General features: G+C 39.3%; 1 protein-coding gene across 3 annotated transcripts in view; it reads right to left on the bottom strand.

Annotated features, from left to right (window-relative positions):
* The window catches only part of LEF1 (lymphoid enhancer binding factor 1), a 140,618-nt gene extending 119,210 nt beyond the window's left edge, over positions 1 to 21,408 (bottom strand). Inside the window, exons 1-3 of one of the 3 annotated variants that reach the window (XM_070757896.1) lie at positions 20,851 to 21,408; positions 17,169 to 17,229; positions 15,060 to 15,193 (exon numbers count right to left, since the gene is read on the bottom strand). In XM_070757896.1, coding sequence (XP_070613997.1) covers positions 15,060 to 15,193; positions 17,169 to 17,229; positions 20,851 to 21,351 — 696 coding nt within the window. In that variant the 5' untranslated portion in view covers positions 21,352 to 21,408. The remainder of the gene's footprint in view (positions 1 to 15,059; positions 15,194 to 17,168; positions 17,230 to 20,850) is intronic. The other 2 variants (XM_070757897.1, XM_070757898.1) reach the window with 2 other exon arrangements.
* Positions 21,409 to 21,609: the final 201 nt, after the last annotated feature.

Below are 21,609 nucleotides of genomic sequence, written 5' to 3'. Positions count from 1 at the left end.
GTGCTGATTTTCCCCTGCTTTGAAACTAAACCAGAGCAAAGTGTGTTTCACTTTGTAAAAGAAGAAGGACTGTGAATTGCCTCACAGCTGCAAGCTAAGTATCACAGAACTGATAAGGGACTTGTACAAATTACCAGTTTGTTTGGAGACGAGTGCTCTTCGCTATACCAAAAGAGGGCTTAGGTTAAGTGAATTTTCCTTATAAAGAACATTGTTTTGAATTTTCAAACGTGTGTATGTCTGAAATTTGTACCTGTGAATTTTTGGGAGGAGTCTACCAGAGAGCTTGACAGAAGAAGATAGTAAAAACTCATCTCCCTATTTTGTTTCAAAGCAAAACGCTTCTGAAATCTCAGAAGCAAAGTACAAAGTGATGATTAGTGTGTTCCAGCAAAGAATTGGGTGGGTAGGAGGGGGAGACAGTTTCATTTTGGTTATTGCCAATTCTTGGCAAAGCTTTCGGCAACGTCTGTTTTTACTTAACAGCAAAAAAAAAATTGTAAGGATGCCTGTCACACAATTTTTAAATTGATTAAATTAATTTAATAAAAATACATTTTGGAATTCAATAGCGCTGACTTCTCTTCTAGGCTGAATTGGACAGAGATAAAGAGCAGGTATCTAATTTCTCTTGATATTCATGTATCAGGTCTACAGAACTCTGGGTAGCCTCTGGCTAGTAAGAATCGGTTTCTTTGCTTTTATAGCCTGGAATAAAGTTAGTGGTTCTTACTTTTAAAAAAAATGTGTACATGGTAGAGAAATAATAATGAGCTTGACAAACTTCTAAGAGTCAGAGAGTAGTTTCTGGGCTTTGATTAGAAAGCTGCTAAGATGTTTTATTTTATTACAAGTCACCTTAAAATACACCGTTGTTTTAAATGATAAGACTACTAGTTCAAAATACAAGCCCAGAAATTCTTCTGGTACAACTGCTAGTATCAGTTTTAAAACATTTCCCGAAGGCAAACCTGCATATCTTTGCTAGGAAATACAAATGCAGGAATGCAGGAGGTGGATGAATTCACATGGAATCTCCCTTTCTTATGCTTCATCATCACTCAAAATGTTTTGATTTCATGTTTTTTTTTTTTTGCAAAAGTAGAAACATTAAAAAAACATAGAAACATAGAAGATTGATGTCAGAAAAAGACCTCATGGTCCATCTAGTCTGCCCTTGCACTATTTCCTGTATTTTATCTTAGGATGGATATATGTTTATCCCAGACATGTTTAAATTCAGTTACTGTGGATTTACCAACCACGTCTGCTGGAAGTTTCTTCCAAGCATCTACTACTCTTTCAGTAAAATAATATTTTCTCACGTCGCTACCAGTTCACTTCCTCCCATGCTGCATGGCCCCACACCCACACATACAGAGAGCCAATTTTTTTTAAAAAAAAAAATTAACAATGTCATTTGGCAGGACCCAGGGGAAGAGCCTTCTCTGTGGCGGCCCCGACCCTCTGGAACCAACTCCCCCCAGAGATCAGAATTGCCCCCACCCTCCTCGCCTTTCGTAAGCTCCTTAAAACCCACCTCTGTCAACAGGCATGGGGGAACTGAGATATTCCCTTCCCCCTAGGCCTATACAATTTATGCATGGTATGTTTGTGTGCATGTTCGGTTTTTTTAAATAAGAGTTTTAAAAATTATTTTAAATATTAGATGTGTTACATATTGTTTCATTATTGTTGTTAGCCGCCCCGAGTCTATGGTGAGGGGCAGCATACAAATCAAATAGATAGATAGATAGATAGATAGATAGATAGATAGATAGATAGATAGATAGATAGATAGATAGATAAGATAAGATAAGATAAGATAAGATAAGATAAGATAAGATAAGATAAGATAAGATAAGATGGAATAGATAGATAGATAGATAGATAGATAGATAGATAGATAGATAGATAGATAAGATTAGATAAGATAAGATAAGATAAGATAAGATGGAATAGATAGATAGATAGATAGATAGATAAGATTAGATAAGATAAGATAAGATTAGATATGATAAGATAAGATAAGATAAGATAAGATAGATTAGATAGATAGATAGATAGATAGATAGATAGATAGACAGACAGACAGACAGACAGACAGACAGACAGACAGAGACAGATAGATAGATAGCAAAAAACAAGATGGCATCACCTGCGCAGCGCTGGAAACGACTTCTGTGCATGCACAGAAGAAAAAAAAATAAGGAAAAAAAAATTTTTTCCTTAAAAAAAAAAAATCCCCGCAAAATATGATGCCGTCCACAGACCGGCACCAACCAAACAAGTTCCATGACATTACCAGTGGCTTGCTACTGATTCGATCGAACTGGTAGTAACCCTCCACTGACACACACACCCTTCCCCGAGGTCAAACACAACCCTGATGCTGCCCTCAGTGAAATCAAACTTGATACCCCTGCACTGGATCAAAGTGGCTCTCTACTACATTGTCCATTTTAAATCACCTTGATAATCACCCATATCACCAAAGATGCCTCTGGGCAAAACACAACACATTTGTAGTTTCTAAACCAAAGTTTAAGATTATAACATAGCATTATGCAATCAACTAACTACTATATGTTAGGAGACTACAGAAACTTATTTTTGATGTAGATCTTCAGGCACAATCTTTTAGAGATTGCCGATGGTTCCACCCTGTTGTGGTTGGCTGTGGCCCAGCTCCTGCCCCAAGGAATGTGGAGGTGGATGCAGGGGAAACATCAACATGTCATAGGCTTGTTTTATTGCCGATGGAGGCAGGTAGTGCAGTTTCCTCGGACGAAGAAGAAGGTGGGGGTGACTTGGAAGAGGGGGGTTTGGCATACAGCCCAGGAAGCCAATCTCCATTATCTTCAGTCGATTCGGATGAGGAAGTGTTAGACCCACACAGGCGCAGAATTATGCATCAAAGAGACCAATTGAAGAAATACTATAAGAGAGGCCACCTGTGTTTGGGTGGGGCTCCAGTAATTAGAGCTGCTGATATAAATAGCAGCGTGCTGACTTGGCCGTTGTGGAAGATTATCTGATCGTTGTTTCTTCAGGACTGTGCCTTGCTGTTTCCGGACTTTGTTGATTTTTCACAACTTTGAAACCAAAGCAAAGCAAAGTGTGTGTCTCACTTTGTGGAAGAAGGAGGGCTGTGACGTTCCTTCACAGCTGCTAGCTAAGTACTTAAAGACTGATTAAGGGGATTGTACAGACTACCAGGTTGTTTTGGGATGAGTGCTCTTTGCAATACAAAAAGGGTGCTTTGTTTCTTTTGAATTTTTGTGATAAAGAACATTGTTTTTATTTATTTATTTATTATTTATTACTTAGATTTGTATGCCGCCCCTCTCCGAAGACTCGGGGCGGCTCACAACACGTGGAAACAAATCATAAATAATCTGACAGATTTAAAATATTTAAAGATTTAAAAAAGACCCCATATACTAACAGACGTACACACAAGCATGCCATATATAAATTAAACATGCCCAGGGGGAGATGTTTCAGTTCCCCCATGCCTGACGGCAAAGGTGGGTTTTAAGGAGTTTACGGAAGGCAGGAAGAGTAGGGGCAGTTCTAATCTCCGGGGGGAGTTGGTTCCAGAGGGCCAGTGCCGCCACAGAGAAGGCTCTTCTCCTGGGGCCCGCCAACCGACATTGTTTAGTTGACGGGACCTGGAGAAGGCCCACTCTGTGGGACCTAATCGGTTGCTGGGATTCGTGCGGCAGGAGGCGGTCTCGGAGATATTCTGGTCCGATGCCATGAAGGGCTTTAAAGGTCATAACCAACACTTTGAATTGTGACCGGAAACTGATCGGCAGCCAATGCAGACTGCGGAGTGATGGTGAAACATGGGCATACCTAGGTAAGCCCATGACTGCTCTCGCAGCTGCATTTTGCACGATCTGAAGTTTCCGAACACTTTTCAGAGGTAGCCCCATGTAGAGAGCATTACAGTAGTCGAACCTCGAGGTGATGAGGGCATGAGTGACTGTGAGCAATGAGTCCCGGTCCAGATAGGGCCGCAACTGGTGCACCAGGCGAACCTGGGCAAACTCCCCCCTTGCCGCAGCTGAGAGATGGTTTTCTAATGTGAGCTGTGGATCGAGGAGGACGCCCAAGTTGCGGACCCTCTCTGAGGGGGGCAATGATTCCCCCCCCAGGGTGATGGACGGACAGATGGGATTGTCCTTGGGAGGCAGAACCCACAGCCACTCCGTCTTATCCGGGTTGGGTTTGAGTCTGTTGACACCCATCCAGGCCCCAACAGCCTCCAGGCACCGGCACATCACTTCCACCGCTTCGTTGACTGGGCATGTGTGTCTAAAATTTGTACCCTTGAATTTTTGGGAGACTCATACCATAGAGCCCAGCAGAACACACCCATTCTTTCTCTTAACATGATATTAATATCTTTAATACACATATACATATTTATATGCCTTAATATTTAGAATGTGTAAGCCTAGTCTGGAAAATTTACTACTTTACTCACACATTAAATAGATTCAAGTCAGCTAGTTTATTGAATGCAAAGGTTAATTTGGATGCAATATACAGTAGTTCACATATGCACCTGTATGGACTACTGTATTTAAAAGTGGTCAATGATTGGATTACTTGGGTTACTCTGGGAAAGGTAAAGATTCATCAAAGAAAAAATAATTACTGTAGATGAATTTTTGCTCTCATAACTACCAAAAAGTACAAAGGAAGTCAATTTTTATTAGCTAGCTGAAATCAATTGAATCTCTGCATCATTATTTTTATAACAACTTATTTTTGGAACACAGTTATTGAATGAGCCAAATGAAATCCGTGTAGCAAATAATCTGTATGTATTCTTAAAAAATATTAACCCAAGCTTATTTTAGTGAAATAATGTCATTTCTTTAAAAGCCATTTCATATTACTTTGAGGTATTTGGAAATGTGCCTGTATAAGCAACTGTGGACAGTGGAATAATTCTGTAGCAGCTTTTCTGTCTGCTTATGAGATATTTGACTCTTGTTCCAGCACAAAGTAATGAAAAAATATTATGCTGAATATCACAGGTGTACATTTTAATAATGGTACCTTAACAAATAATGCAAAGATTTAAGATGTATTGATTAAAAAATTAAATTTGTATTTGGATGCAAGTACTGTACAAAGCAGTTTTCTAAAAAGTACTAAAAGTAACTTTTTAGAAGTTATTTCCACTATTTTGTTAAACATTTCAATATTACTTTCCACTGTAATATAGATAAGTTTGCCAATTTTATTTTTACCTAAAGTATTCAAAGCTTACATCAGTTTAGACTATGGGTGTCAACTCCCGGTGTCACATTGATGTCACATGACTTATTTTGCAGAGCTGAGGGTGGGCGTGGCCTCTGCAGGCCATCAATTTCAACGAAACAGTGGAAGTGATGGGGCCTGGATGGGTGTCAACAAACTCAAACTCAACCCAGACAAGACGGAGTGGCTGTGGGTTTTGCCTCCCAAGGATAATTCTATCTGTCCGTCCATTACCTTGGGGGGGAATTATTGAGGGTCCGCAACTTGGGCGTCCTCCTCGATCCACAGCTCACATTAGAGAAACATCTTTCAGCTGTGGCGAGGGGGGCGTTCGCCCAGGTTTGCCTGGTGCGGCAGTTGCGGCCCTATTTGGACCGGGAGTCATTGCTCACAGTTGCTCATGCCCTCATCACCTCGAGGCTCGACTACTGTAATGCTTTCTACATGGGGCTACCTTTGAAAAGTGTTCGGAAACTTCAGATCGTGCAGAATGCAGCTGCGAGAGCAATTATGGGCTTTTCTAAGTATGCCCATATTACTCCAACACTCCGCAGTCTGCATTGGTTGCCGATCAGTTTCCGGTCACAATTCAAAGTGTTGGTTACGACCTATAAAGCCCTTCATGGCACCGGACCAGAATATCTTAGGGACCGCCTTCTGCCGCACGAATCCCAGCGACCAGTTAGGTCCCACAGAGTTGGCATTCTTCGGGTCCCGTTGACTAAACAATGTCATCTGGCGGGACCCAGGGGAAGAGCCTTCTCTTTGGTGGCTCCGACCCTCTGGAACCAGCTCCCCCCAGAGATTAGGATTGCCCCCACCCTTCTTGCCTTTCGTAAACTCCTTAAAACCCACCTCTGTCGTCAGGCATGGGGGAACTGAAACATCTCCCCCTTACCCATGTTGTTTTGGTGTTTGATTGATTGTGTGCTTGTTTTTTTATATATATTGGGGTTGTTTTATGACTTTCTTAACTTAGAATTGTGATTGGATTTGTGGGCATTGGATTTGTCACTATGTACTGTTTTTACCATTGTTGTGAGCCACCCCGAGTCTGCGGAGAGGGGCGGCATATAAATCCAATAAATCTAATCTAATCTAATTATCAGTATTATTTTACTGAAAGAGTAGTAGATCCTTGGAACAAACTTCCAGCAGACGTGGTAGATAAATCCACAGTAACTGAATTTAAACATGCCTGGGATAAACATAGATCCATCCTAAGATAAAATACAGAAAATAGTATAAGGGCAGACTAGATGGACCATGAGGTCTTTTCTGCCGTCAGACTTCTATGTTTCTATGTTTCTATGTTTCTAATCTAATTTGACACCCCTGGTTTAGATAGAGAAGATACACCTTAAAAGAGCTTGTCTCAACCCCATTGCCACATCAACAAATATGGCCATAGCACGACACTTCCCAGTTGTGTAGGGCCGTGTTTTATTCTTTTCAGTTTGTGCTATATTGAGCCCTTGTTCCAGAGTTTCCAAATGCCAGAGCAATTGCTGTTTATAGTTTGGCCTATACCAATGATGGCGAACCTATGGCAAGGGTGCCACAGGTGGCACGCAGAGCCATATCTGCTGGCACGCAAACCGTTGCCTTAGCTCAACTCCAACATACATGTGTGTGCTGGTCACCTGATTTTTGGCTCACACAGAGGCTCTGAGAGGGCATTTTTGGCTTCTAGAGAGCCTCTTTGGGGGATGGAGGAGGGTGTTTTTAATCCTCTCCTGGCTCCAGGGAAGCCTTTGGAGACTGGGGACAGCAAAGCACGAGCTTACTGGGGCCACCAGAAGTTGGGAAACAGGCAGTTTCTGGTCCCCAGATGGCCTCCGGGCTAGGGTAAAGCTGGTTTTGCCCTTCCCAAACCCAGGTATACCCAAATATGGGTGGGAGCATACTGCTTCCTTTTTGCCTCTCAGACCCACCAGAGGCCATATTCCAGGGTATTTATTTTATTTATTGATTTATTGGATTTGTATGCCGCCCCTCTCCATGGACTCGGGTAGATAAACCTTTACAACTAACAGTTATAATTTATAAGTGTAACATATTTTTTGCTGATAACGATAATGAATGCACACACACATATTTCTACAGAGCAGTTTCTACAGCTTTCTGTTATTGCATTTGTCTGACTAGGTGTTCTCCTACAATAATAAGCAACCCCCCCCCCCCAGATATAAACACTATAGATAAACTTTTAGTACACTATTTTATAATAATAACTGTCAGGCCCAAGCCATCGTTTGAGTAGAGACTTTGGCCTTATTTATTTATTTATTTATTTATTAGATTTGTATGCCGCCCCTCTCTGTAGACTCGGGGCGGCTAACAACAATAATGAAATGACATATAACAAATCTAATATTTAAAATATTTTTTAAAAAACCCTTATTTAAAAAACCAAACATACACACAAGCATACCATGCATAAATTGTATAGGCCTAGGGGGAAGGGAATATCTCAGTTCCCCCATGCCTGACGACAAAGGTGGGTTTTAAGGAGCTTACGAAAGGCAAGGAGGGTGGGGGCAATTCTGATCTCTGGGGGGAGTTGGTTCCACAGGGTCGGGGCTGCCACAGAGAAGGACCTTCCCCTGGGTCCCGCCAAACGACATTGTTTAGTCAACGGGACCCGGAGAAAGCCTACTCTGTGGGACCTGACACCTATATGGTGTATTATACTGATATAAAACATATTTATTGCTTCCTTTTCCTGATCTTTACTCTTTACTTAGTATTCCACACTTGGTACTTGACACAATACTGTTAATCCAAAAAAGAAATAAAATGCTGGGTATGTAGGTGTGCACTGGATGAATGATGGTCTTAAACTCAAAAAACAATCATGTCCTTTAAAATATTAATATAACATTATTGCATGTACAGTGGTACCTCGAGATACGAGTTTAATTCGTTCCGGACCTGGGCTCTTAAGTCGAGCAGCTCTTATCTCGAACGACTTTTCCCCATAGGAATTAATGTAAATAATTTTAATTGGTTCCAGCCCTCAAAAAACTCACAAAGTTAGTCTAAATTATGCAGAAAGACATGTTTTTAATGAAGAAATGTACATGTACATATAAATGAATAATGAAGTTTCTTTCACTTAACTTGTAAACTTTCTTAAACTTTTAAATTTACATATGTTCAACTTCTCTGCCACCCAATCCTGTAGGACAGAGGTCCCCAACCCTTTTTGCACCAGGGACCGGCTTTAAGCGATCAAGAGAGGAATGGGTGAATGAATGGACGGAGGGTGGGAAGGAAGGAAGGAAAGAGGGAAGGGACAGGAACAGAGGAAGGAAGCAAGGAAACTTATGAAAGGGGAGAGTAAGAGAGGAATGAGTGAAGGGAGGGAGGGAGGGAAGAAGGTGGGAAGGAGAAAGAAAAGAAGAAATAGAGGAAGGGAAGGTAAAAGAGAGAAAGAAAAAGAGCAAGAAAGAAAGAAATAAAGAAAGAAAGAAAGGGGAAGGGACAGGAACAGAGGAAGGAAGCAAGGAAACTTATGAAAGGGGAGAGTAAGAGAGGAATGAGTGAAGGGAGGGAGGGAAGAAGGTGGGAAGGAGAAAGAAAAGAAGAAATAGAGGAAGGGAAGGTAAAAGAGAGAAAGAAAAAGAGCAAGAAAGAAAGCTGCAAGCCCCCGCCCCCCCGAGCCCCCCAGGCCGGCTGCAACCTTTTAAAACACGCGCGCCGCTTCGCAGCTGTCTCCTGAAGCCGAACGCGGAAGTTAGCGTTTGGCTTCAGGAGACAGCTCCTTGGCGCTTGTATCTCGAATTTGGGCTTGTAAGTAGAACAAAAATATCTCTCCCCTCCCAGCTCTTATCTCGAGTTGCTCTTAAGTAGAGCAGCTCTTATGTCGGGGTTCCACTGTACTGTATATTCTCCCCATCCAATTAAATAATTGCATTCGCCCTTTGCCAACAATGCCATCATTAGCTATGGAAGATGGAGAATAAAGTAAATTAAAATATTTATTTTAAAAAAATTATTTTAAATGTTTATATAGCCAAAGCTTTGTTTAAACCCATTATTATGCAGAGAAACACAAGTATGCATTCAACATCATTTGAATGAATCACCGCCATTGCAATTTTGTCATGTCTTAATCCTATTAAGGTGTATATGCGCCTATGGGCATATTTTAAAATATACATGTGCTCAAAATTTTAGCAAAGGAACAATCTTCGTTGGGCAAGAGGTCAAAAGGAACATATCCTTTCAATGAATCTTTCCATGGAAAATAAATATTAGGAAGATTGCAAGGTAAAAATGCAGAGCATTTCATTTCCACATAATCAAATTGAAAGAGTTTGACCTTTGAGAAATGCATTTTCTATGGTTGTGCAAATTTCCAACTTTTACTATTGCTAACCTTTGAAAATTATCAAGAGGAAGATGCTACAGAATTAGAAATGCATAGTAAATGCTCTGCCAATTTACATATAGGAATTTTTTTGCTTCATGAACAAACTGGAGAATGTTAGGGCCTAGATGAGTGTCAACAAGCTCAAACTCAACCCAGACAAGACGGAGTGGCTGTGGATCTTACCTCCCAAGGACAACTCCATCTGTCCATCCATTACCTTGGGGGGAGAATCACTGGCCCCCTCAGAGAAGGTTCGCAACTTGGGCGTCCTCCTCGATCCACAGCTCACATTAGAGAATCATCTTTCAGCTGTGGCGAGGGGGGCGTTCGCCCAGGTTCGCCTTGTGCACCAGTTGCGACCCTACTTGGACCGGGAGTCACTGCTCACGGTCACTCATGCCCTCATCACCTCGAGGCTCGACTACTGTAACGCTCTCTACATGGGGCTACCTTTGAAAAGTGTTCGGAAACTTCAGATCGTGCAGAATGCAGCTGAGAGAGCAATCATGGGCTTCCCCAAATATGCCCATGTTACACCAACACTCCGCAGTCTGCATTGGTTGCCGATCAGTTTCCGGTCACAATTCAAAGTGTTGGTTATGACCTATAAAGCCCTTCATGGCACCGGACCAGATTACCTCAGGGACTGCCTTCTGCTGTACGAATCCCAGTGACCAGTTAGGTCCCATAGAGTGGATCTTCTCCGGGTCCCATCAACTAAGCAATGTCGCCTGGCGGGACCCAAGGGAAGAGCCTTCTCTGTGGCGGCCCTGGCCCTCTGGAACCAACTCCCCCCAGAGATTAGAACTACCCCCACCCTCCTTGCCTTTCGTAAACAATTTAAAACCCACCTCTGCCGCCAGGCATGGGGGAATTGAGATCCTCTTTCCCCCTAGGCCTTTACAATTCTATGCATAGTATGTATGTATGTATGTTTGGTTTTTATATTATTAGATTTTTAATCATTTCTAATACCAAATTACTATTGTACACTGTTTTATTGTTGCTGTTAGCCGCCCCGAGTCTCCAGAGAGGGGCGGCATACAAATCCAATAAATAAATAAATTTATTTTTTTAAGACTGCAGCATAAGACCAGTATAGACCAGAACAATATGCAATATTATATTCTTAATTATCTGTTCATACTCTGGCTTAAATTATTGCTTGTGGTCCACAACATGCCTTCCTTCCTTGCAACGCTTTAAGAATTGTATAAAAGGCTTCCAAAATAAAATAAAAGCATTATGATTTGAAATCAAAATTAGATTCATATAATCAGTTTTTTGGTAACGTTTGTTATACATTTCAGTAGTTTCTATTCACATACCTTTTGGATATCACTAAGATTTGGACAAAAGGTAACATTTAACTTTGACGCTGCATATTAGATTTATAGCAGTTTTAAAAACTTGGTGCTTCATTTATTTACTATTCTAGAAAACATATGGCTCTTCCACTAAGCAAAATATTTTTTAAAGTAGTGAACTAATAAGTGCAACTAGAAACGTCTTACTGAGAATCCAAGATTACATAGGACAGAATTACTTAATGGGTCTATTCAAATTTTACTAAACTAATTGCTTGGGGAAAAGATGCCTACAGATTGGTGAATAATATGCATTATTTGCAGGAATAAAATGCACATATTACATAGGTCATTTTCTTCTCTTTCCCTTTCCATTCGTTCTCATTCTGCTATGTCAGGAAGTGCCAAAAGTGCACCCAAAGCTATATTCACAAGGATTAAACATCTCTTAGCATTTGAGCTACATGATGGCTTGCTTTGAGAAGTGGGGATTTCTGCCTTTGGGGGCTCCATCTGCTTCCTTCCATACTTTATAGCAGCTTCTTAGTAAATCTGAAGACTGTAACTTCAGACGTTCCATGATAATATGATGAATTTCAGGAAGGAAGGAAGGAAGGAAGGAAGGAAGGAAGGAAGGAAGGAAGGAAGGAAGGAAAGAAAGAAAGAAAGCTATGCAAAATAAAACAGGAGAGCTTTTAAAAGAAAATAAGTATCTTTTTCCCAAAAACACCAAAAGAACAAATCATTTTCATTGTTCATAGCACAATGGATGTTATTATTTTAGGAAATTCACTATATTACAGAGTAAGTTTTGTATAGAAAATAACAGGATGTAAAATACGTTGCCTACTTCAACCTGCTCAAATTTCTACATGCTTAGTTGTTATCTATTACCTAGAAGATATTTTGTAAACAAGGCATAAAGAAGCAGTTATCAATAATATATTTTGTACAATATGAGTAAAATCAGAGGAATCAAGGAAGAAAACTGCTAACAGATGGAGTGCCTTACTCATCCCTACAACTTTTCTCAAAATAATCTAGAGTACCATACATACAGATACTATACACAATTTATCGAACACAGAGTCAATTTTGAAATCCTCATAGTATCAGCATATACACTGTAAACAGTACCAAAAATCATACATACTGGTCTTCTACCACACTATATCATATGCAAATATAAATGCCCTATTAGCAATATCCTTTGGCTTGGCTAGTTATGCAATATGAATTCAAATGTTTATATAAGCTACACTAAAACATATTCTAGCAAATTTTTGTAGGTACATTCTGTTCAAGAGTATTTTCAGATTATATACTCAAAATATTCAAGGTTGTAGAATTGGATTAGCATCCCAAGAAGGGAAACAATCACCAAACATTTCACAATAAACATGTTGAAAAATTGTGTATTAGATATGGGGAAAGTATATGAAGCTTGTAATGGGATTCATTATATTTCCTGAATATGAAGAAATCAGTGTAAGCTGAGAAAAAAAAAAGCCATTGCCCTTGATGGTTCAGAATTTGATACCATCACTATTTGAACTGACACCTTGGGCAACATATATAGTCAATATGTGGACATTTCATTATGTTAATGAGGAATTCCACACGTGTAACATAAAATAAACCCACACATATGGCTATTTCGATTCAATCAAGAACCCTTCAAACATAATCTATCAGAACAATCTTTTATTTGTTTATGTATTTATTTAACAGATTTATATAGCCACCCAACTCACACACAATAACTCCAAGTTTGAATCTGTCCAAATTTTGGGGGGAGATGACAAAACTGTGGCAGAAAAGCGTGGGTACCCCACATACTTGTATATATGACCAGAAAGTACAAATCTTGAGAAGTCCAGGGAGTTTAGGAGAGAATGCTCCAAAAGGCTACTGCAAATGTCCCCGTTTTTATCTCTCAATTCTCTCCCCAATTCTAATTACTTCCAGCTCTAAATCTAACCTTCAAGTCAAATAACTTTCAATATTATGGGATTCTGTGTAACTCTATAAGGTTTCCCCCCCAAAAAAACACACAAGTTGAATGAAACCGGAAAGAACTGTTCATCCTATCACTGAATGACACAACCTACAATAAAACAAACAACAGGAAAATAAAAAATAATGATCATCTTTCAACTATCCCTATTCATAAAGTCTCCAAATATTTGAAAATATATTGTGTTAAGAGCAGGATGTTTTAGTCAAAGAGGCACAACATGTAGTTGATCAAGGTACCAGTGATACAAGAAGATATGTTGACAATTTTAGAAAATGAATAATATTATTACTTCCTTATTAAAGTCCTTTTACTACAAATATGTTTGATATAAGTTCTAGGGAACTACTGTACCACTTTTTCTATTTTCTTAATTATCAAGCAAATGACTAGGAGAATAAAACAATCACGAATGCTGCTATGCTCAATACTGAAATGTTATTTAGCATTAAAAATAATTATTTTCTCTTCAACCATCACATTTTCAGCAGAGGCAGAAATACAAAACTGTTATAAGTTATTGGCACTCTCAAATACAGATTCAACCTATTCATCAAGCCAAACCAATTATTAGTCTCTCAAGGAAGGCAATACAAACATTTTATAGAAGGTAACATTGAACTATAAAATTTGAACAGATTGGATTTTAGGGCATTTGACTTGTTTCCAAACAAATCATAGCATGTTAATATATAACAATAAACTGCATATATGGCAGTATGCACATCATTGTGTCACTGATTTATCTCTTCTTCTCAAAAGCCCTGCAGATAATATTGTATCCACCATCTCTAGATACACAATGCAATATATTGATCTTTACTCAGAAGTAAATCCCACCAACTTAAAACAAGATTCCTATTGAAACAGATGAGGTCACTGTTTTAAACATCGCACAGTGCTAAATCAAGTTAAATGCACATTGTTCTAGATGTACAAGTAATTTTGAAACTCTGATTATATGATACATATCCTGAGGACCTTTTTAATATGCCTGCATAATAGTTTAGGATGATATGTGCATTTTATAGATGTGTTTTAAATTCTATGTTTCATGCAATCAGGGCTCAAATTACAGTTGAAATAACAAAAGGATTGTGTGTCATCTAAATCAAACACATTTTAACATAAGCTTTAATACATTACAATTCACTTCACTTTTGGTCTTTGTAACTTCTGGTTTTAATAATCTTTATAATAATCTTAGAAAATACAACAACTTAAAAACTCAGAAATCCATAACCTCCTGTGGATTTTCCATCATGAATTAAATAAATTATTTCAGCAAGCCCCAAACTATTACATTGACATGAATTAAAAATGCCCAACAAGAGAAAAATAACATTAGCTCTTAAGGTAACTTTTGGTTTTAAAATACATTATTGTGGATATTAAATGTATTGACAGTGACCCTAGCTTTTTGTTTAAAGTATTGTCAATACTGGATCCTTTTTCCCATTTTAAAATTAATATAAATGGAAAAATTTTGCCAAGGAAAAATAGATAAAATTGTCTTACCACTAGTCCAAGTCAAACCTGAGATTTATTGGGTTTATCTAGTAAGATATACTTGAGACTTGTGTCTCTTTAGACTTGGGTAACCAGTAATGGACCAGCCCTACAGATGTTTTTCAGAAGTAATCGGCTTAATTGAACCAATGAGCTTAATCCTAAGAAAACTTAAAAGAAACCGAACAATTGCTCTGGCAACTGTCAGCATCTACAAAGATGCACTTTATAACGAACATCACAAGCATATGTCAATAGTTACATCTGCTATTGAAGTTATACCACCCAGCCATTCTGGAGAATTTACCCCTTATGCTCTATTACAGGTTTCCAAATATTATTAAAATGTCTGAATGCAATTAGAAATGATTCGGAGGACACAAATTGCCACATAGCAGGAAGGAGTCTTCCAAAACGTTATCAAAACTACATGCTTGCTCCTCGGTAAACAACGCTTGTCTTTCCCAAGATAGCTTTTCTTCTTTCATTGCATAAAAACAGACAGACACAAATAGACAGAGAGAGAGAGAGAGACGTACAGTCCCATGTATATATAAAGAACACTTACTGTTCTGGGAATTGGTGGAGAAAGAGATCCATTAGACATATATGGATCATTGTTCATATTTGGCATCATGATATACCCAGAATAACCAGAATAAGAAGGTCCTTTATTGTATAGAACGCCATCTGCAAGTTTGCCTGTAAGAAGCAAGGGTTATTTTAGTCTGTTCTTTACATTTCTAATATAAAAGAGGCTTTTATATAACATGATCTTCATCAAGTAGCTTTAGCTCTCCGTCTTTTCTCAGTGAAGTTTTAAAACCTCCTGAAAGAATATGTGTATGTAAGAGTTGAGCTGTCCATACATATGCTGTGCGATTGGCTGTATAGTTTGACTTCTAGCAAATATTTCCAACCATCAAAATTGCAACCTTCCAGATCTCTACATTAAAATGTCAAATAAATCTGTTTATCCCTACAATGCACAGAGAAAAGAAGACATGTACCTATGTGACTTATGTGTGCTTTCTCTCTTTTTTAAAAAAATATATTTTTATTGGTTTTGAACATAAGAATTACATAAACAAACATAACACAGTGCACAGTGCATGTGCCCATCACTCGACTGACAATACCACCACTACCATATGTTCTTTCTCTAATGATTAATATGCATCATCTTTTTAATATGTAATTCTAAAACTTTAGTAGCCTTTATACAGGCAGCATGATCTGGTTTATTCTGATTGGGCCAATTAGAAGCAATTAAGGAGAAAAAGAGTTCAGCCTGGCCTACAATGCCCTGCTGATAGTAGCGAGCCTGTTCATCAGAGGAGTCTCCATTTTTAATCTCCTTAATATCTAATTTAAATAATAATGGCTAGTTTGCAAGCAGTGCAAGTTGGATTTAGGTTGTCCGTATTTATTGACGAGTGCTTCGTCACAGTTCCTGACGAACAGAAGGCACATCTGTGTTTAGGATTTGACAAGAAGCTGCAATATTTTGTCCTTTTAAAAAGAAAATTGCCTAACTGGGCTCAGTGAAAGACTTTATTTAACCAAGTATCCAGCAGACCTTCCTACTATTGTCTTTAATTAACAGCAGGGTAGATCTCCAGTGCATTGTGTGAATTAAACTAATTCCTTCATCATGGTTTTTTTTTGGAAGGAGTACAGAACAAATAAACAAACAAAACTTAAGTAAATAAATAAATAAATAAATAAATAAGCAAACATCTGAGTATTTATTTATTTTTATTTATTTATTTATTTTGTCCAAAACACAATAAGGGTTTTAGTGGGTATATATAAAATAAAGTAAAATACATGATGAAGGTTATAGAGGAGATACTCATAGTAAAATATGTCTATGAAAGAATTTATTTATTTATTTATTTATTTTGTCCAATACAAAATGAGGGTTTTAGTGGGTATATATCTATATACACATAGTAAAATACATGATGAAGGTTATAGAGGAGATACTCGTAGTAAAATATATCTAAGAAATAATAGAAAAGAAGGTATAGTAATAGAACATATCAATGAAAGAATAGAAGAAGAGATATAGGAATAGAAGAAAGGTATAGGAGATATAGGAGAGCAATAGGACAGGGGACGGAAGGCACTCTAGTGCACTTGTACTCGCCCCTTACTGACCTCTTAGGAATCTGGATAGGTCAACCGTAGATACATAAATAAATAGTACTGTCTTGTCTTGTAAGAATAACACAAATATGTTTTCTTGGCAGATAAGCAATTTATCTTTTATTTATTTTATTTTTTTAGGTGGGTATAATTTTTTATTGTTTTTCCACACCTTACAGAGATTTCTCTTATTAAACCCTTTTTTAAAAAAATGGACAACACTGCCTTGATTAAGGAAACATTCCCATGGCATAGAAACACAATGTCAGTTACCCAAATCACATTCATGACCAACAGCTCACATTCAAAAAGAATGGGTTTGGTTAAGATGGCCCACCTATACTCAGATGCTGCAAAATCCAAGCATAACAAATCCACTATCTCAACCGTGAAATCCAGAGACCATATCGTATATAATCTAACCATAATATATGTCGATGGGAAACAAGATTGACTTGAAACAAGAGGCATATTTCCAATATAATGGGAGGTTGGATAAAGCTGCTATAAACACAACATCTCTTACCTTCTTCAGGATGTTCTCTGCCTTTTTCATAAACTTCCTGAGACTGGCCTTGTCGAGACACCTAACAAACAAACAAAAATCATATATGATGGCTACCATATTTTGTGCTACAGAGTAGAAAACTGTTAGTGTCCCAAGTTCAGGAAACGTGGGTTGTTGTTTTTTACATTTTTCAGGACAAATAAGTGGAAGGGAAGAAGGATGTCCTAATATTCTCTTTTCAGCTATATAAGAATGGCTTCCATAGTCCTTATTTTGCGTTAGATGCTTGTTTTATTGAAAATTGCATTATTAAAAACTGTGGGTTGTTTGTTTGTTTACCAAAAAAAAAAAACCAACCTCTCGGTTGTTTTAAGATAAGTTAGTTACCCAATACTTTATGTAAATCCTTTGAAGAGTTTATGATTAATTCTGTAACCTTGCTGATTTCAATCCAAAAATATTCATAGCTGCTCGAGATTAATGCTATTGTATGATCCGATGAGTCATATGAATATGCCTTCAATATGTCATGAAAACTAATTTACAAAACAAACCAATACATGTCTAATCCGAAATATTACTATGGTGAATGATGCTTGCCATGTAAACATTAAAAAAATGGAACCTTATAGGAAAAGAGCACTCTCACAATTATGCTTATTCTCATTAAAAAAAGGGAGTGCATACGATGTAATACCACTTGTATACCGATGTATTAACTAGGTAATAACACTTAAAGAACAATCATTTCAACAGGTTCTGATCTTCATTGTAAACCATAAAAGTTCCTGCAAATTGAAGCACTAATTTGGAAAATCCAATCAAATTCAAACTGTCTCTTTTTTTCATTGTGAAAACTGTGGTGTGTTGTTGCATGAGAAAAAGAAAACAGGGAACTGTTATGCACAACAACAGAACAAAAAGAACAAAAAGTTATTCTGGCACTGGACAGGTACAAGTGATATTTCTAAAATAAGCCAACATTGGTAAACAAATAACCAGCAATTTAGGGCTGCAGTGGTGTTAAAACTCAAAGTTAACTGCAGCAGCATCTGTTTCATTCTTCCAGATGGTTGGACCAGTCCCACTTCAGTGTGATATACACATACACACAAATAGAGTATGTTCTGGAGACCTCACCTACAAAAAGATATTGACAAAATTGAACGGGTCCAAAGACGGGCTACAAGAATGGTGGAAGGTCTTAAGTATAAAACGTATCAGGAAAGACTTAATGAACTCAGTCTGTATAGTCTGGAGGACAGAAGGAAAAGGGGGGGCATGATCGAAACATTTAAATATGTTAAAGGGTTAAATAAGGTTCAGGAGGGAAGTGTTTCTAATAGGAAAGTGAACACAAGAACAAGGGGACACAATCTGAAGATAGTTGGGGGAAAGATCAAAAGCAACGTGAGAAAATATTATTTCACTGAAAGAGTAGTAGATCCTTGGAACAAACTTCCAGCAGACGTGGTTGGTAAATCCACAGTAACTGAATTTAAACAAGCCTGGGATAAACATATATCCATCCTAAGATAAAATACAGGAAATAGTATAAGGGCAGACTTGATGGACCATGAGGTCTTTTTCTGCCGTCAGTCTTCTATGTTTCTATGTTTCTACCTAACATAAATAACTTTGTGAGTGGAATTTACTTGGAACGAATGTGTTTGAGACCCTTTTCCTAATTATTAGTAGGGCCGGGCCCGTTGCTACATTCCTAAAATATTTCTACATCAACTCCTGCCAGAAGCAACAGGAAGAAAAAGACTCTTCTGACTTATGAGTAGCTATTACTATCTCCGAGTTACCAGCTACCCAGGCTACAGAAATAACATTTCTCCAAATCTTTCTTTTTTTACGTAAACAAATTCAGACAGAACCTTTGGGTTTTATTAATGCACGAATCAACGCTAGCAGTCGGTCACGTCCTATACACAAATATGCACAGACAGCCCCTCTGTTTTCCTACAGTTGCAATTTCGATTTATAATCAACTCTTAAAATCCAAATGGAAATCCCCTAACTCTGTTTTTTTGGGGGAGGAGAAGTCTATGACCCTTTGACCTGACAAGATCTATTCTGGAAAAGTGCTGAGGACATTATGGGTGGGGAAGGAAAGAATACAGTCCTGATCCCGTTCAGTTTCTCCATCTAAGGTTAAATATACCTCAATAAAGGGAACACTCAGATTACACATTTTAGATCTGAATGAATGAAATATTCTCATTGAATATTTTGTTCTGTACAAAGTTGAAGGTGCACAACAGCCATGTGAAATTGATGGTCAATCAGTGTTGCTTCCTAAGTGGACAGTTTGATTTCACAGAAGTTTGATTGACTTGGAATTATATTGTGTTGTTTGAGTGTGTCCTTTATTTTTTTAGCAGTGTAGGTTATAGTTTGCCCCACAGATTTGCCTCTTATCCATCCTAAGATAAAATACAGGAAATAGTATAAGGGCAGACTAGATGGACCATGGGGTCTTTTTCTTCCTGTCAATCTTCTCTGTTTCTCTGTTTCTTATGTTCTTGGTCCCAAGCCTACTTTATATCAGGGTCAGGCAAGGCGCCAAATATAATCCGTGGAGAACCCACAGCATCAAACTCCAAAAAAAAGTTTTAACCTCCCAACAGAAGAGGATTTGCAATTCATCCTTAACAGCTGTCTGCATTCAAGGAAAGAACCAAAAGGAACCAAAAGAAAGCCGAAGGTGGTGACCAGGAGAAGCTACTATAGTGGCATTCTAGCAGTCGTGTCCTTGTCACTCTTCCCCATCTCCCCCCCTCGCTAACTTGGGGATAAAGTAGCAAATAAGATTAAACTCTGAGTAAACAACTCAACCGATTTTTATTTCAGCTCCTGAGCGAGGCCGGGCACTACTTCCAAGGGGGTTTGTTATGGGGAGGGGAGCGCAAACAGCTCCCAAACGCCGCTCTCCCTCTCTCCTCCCACCACTACGCCAAGAGCTATTCATTCATGGGGAACAGAGGCGGATCAGTTTTCAAAGCGCCGTGGTCAAAAAATAAATAAAAAAAATCTGTAACCCACTTGGCGGCTCGCAGCTTCCCGTTTTCCATTCTGGGCGCTCTCTCTCACACACTTTTTGCTTTAGCTGGCCGCGAAAAGAAAAAAAAAGCAAAAAGGAGAGAGAGAGAGAAACGCGGGTGGTGGTTAGGGGCTTGGACCTTTAAGCCCTTTAAAATAAAGAGTGAATAAGTGCACTTAGGTGCCTAATATCCCTGTCCTACTGTCTTATTATCCTTTCTATTACTACGTTCTACTTATGTTATGTTAATATGTACTATAATACTATACTTGTTTGGCAAATAAAATACATAAACAAATAAAGAGAAGCAAAGAAAATAAACCTTTCCCCAATTTTCTCCTACACACGAATCCCCAGAACCAACCCGAGGCCAATTAAGATGAAAGAAAGCCGGAGGGGGGGAAAAAGTTCTCCGCGCTCCCACCCAAAATGAAGCCCACCCAGAAAGCGGACCGTTTCCTACGGCCAAGGCTGTGTTGCTACGAGGGTCCCGATGCTCCGGTCCCTCCGACACCTCCCTCCCCTCCTTTGGACCGTCGCTCCTTGCCGAAGAACTTTTCCGCAGCTTCATCAAACCCAGGCGCAATCTCGGCGCGTCCTTGGCACCAGGGCGCATTCCATCCAAAGTTTAGACGAAGCCCCTCCACCTACCTCGTGCCCGTTGCTGCTCGGGGTCGTTTCCGACTCGTTGACCAGCGACGATTTGATGTCGGCCAGGTCCCCTTCCTCCTCCGGGTGGCTGATCTCGGCGAAGATCGTTTCCTTCTGCGGGTCCCCTTCGTCTTTGAAAGGGATCATCTCGTCGGTGGCGCAAAGCTCCGGATCGCCGCCGCCTCCCGAGAGCTGAGGCATAATGGCCTTTTTTTCCCCCACCACCCACCCCAGGAAATAAAGGAAAGGAGGGCAGGAAGAGAGAATGAAAAGAACAGGAGGAAGAAAAAGGGGAAGGAGAGCGAGGGAAGTTAAAAGGCTTTGGATGCCGAGCTCGCTTTGCGCTGCGCTCCTATAGATCTCTCCTCCGCCTGCCTCTCTCTCTCTCTCTCTCTCCCTCCCTCCTTCTCTCTCTCTCTCTCCTCTCCCTCCCTCCCTCCCTCTCCCTCTGTCTCTCACACACAGCCTAAGCGCTGCGCTCTCCTCCCTTTCCCACCCCATCCATATCCAAACACCTGGGGGAGGGGAGAGCAAGCAAGACTGGAGTGTGGCCGGCTCCGTCTACTTTGTCTGCTTTAAAAGAAGGGGAGGGGAAAGGAAGCCAGAGAGAGGCAGGCAGGCTCGACCCCCCCCCCCCCCGCCTCACTCTCCGCCCTCCCCTCCTGCCAGTTTCTGTTGTGTCTGCAGTTAAAGACGACGCGAAAGCCGGGCAAGTTGGGTTGTCTGGGAGGGCACTTTTTAAAAGCCTGATTTTTTTTC

The sequence above is a fragment of the Erythrolamprus reginae genome, chromosome 7 (genome assembly GCF_031021105.1).
Source record: "Erythrolamprus reginae isolate rEryReg1 chromosome 7, rEryReg1.hap1, whole genome shotgun sequence".
NCBI classification, from domain to species: domain Eukaryota; kingdom Metazoa; phylum Chordata; class Lepidosauria; order Squamata; family Dipsadidae; genus Erythrolamprus; species Erythrolamprus reginae.
The sequence above is the reverse complement of the archived record's forward strand: the minus strand, read 5'-3'. Positions and strand labels throughout refer to the sequence as shown.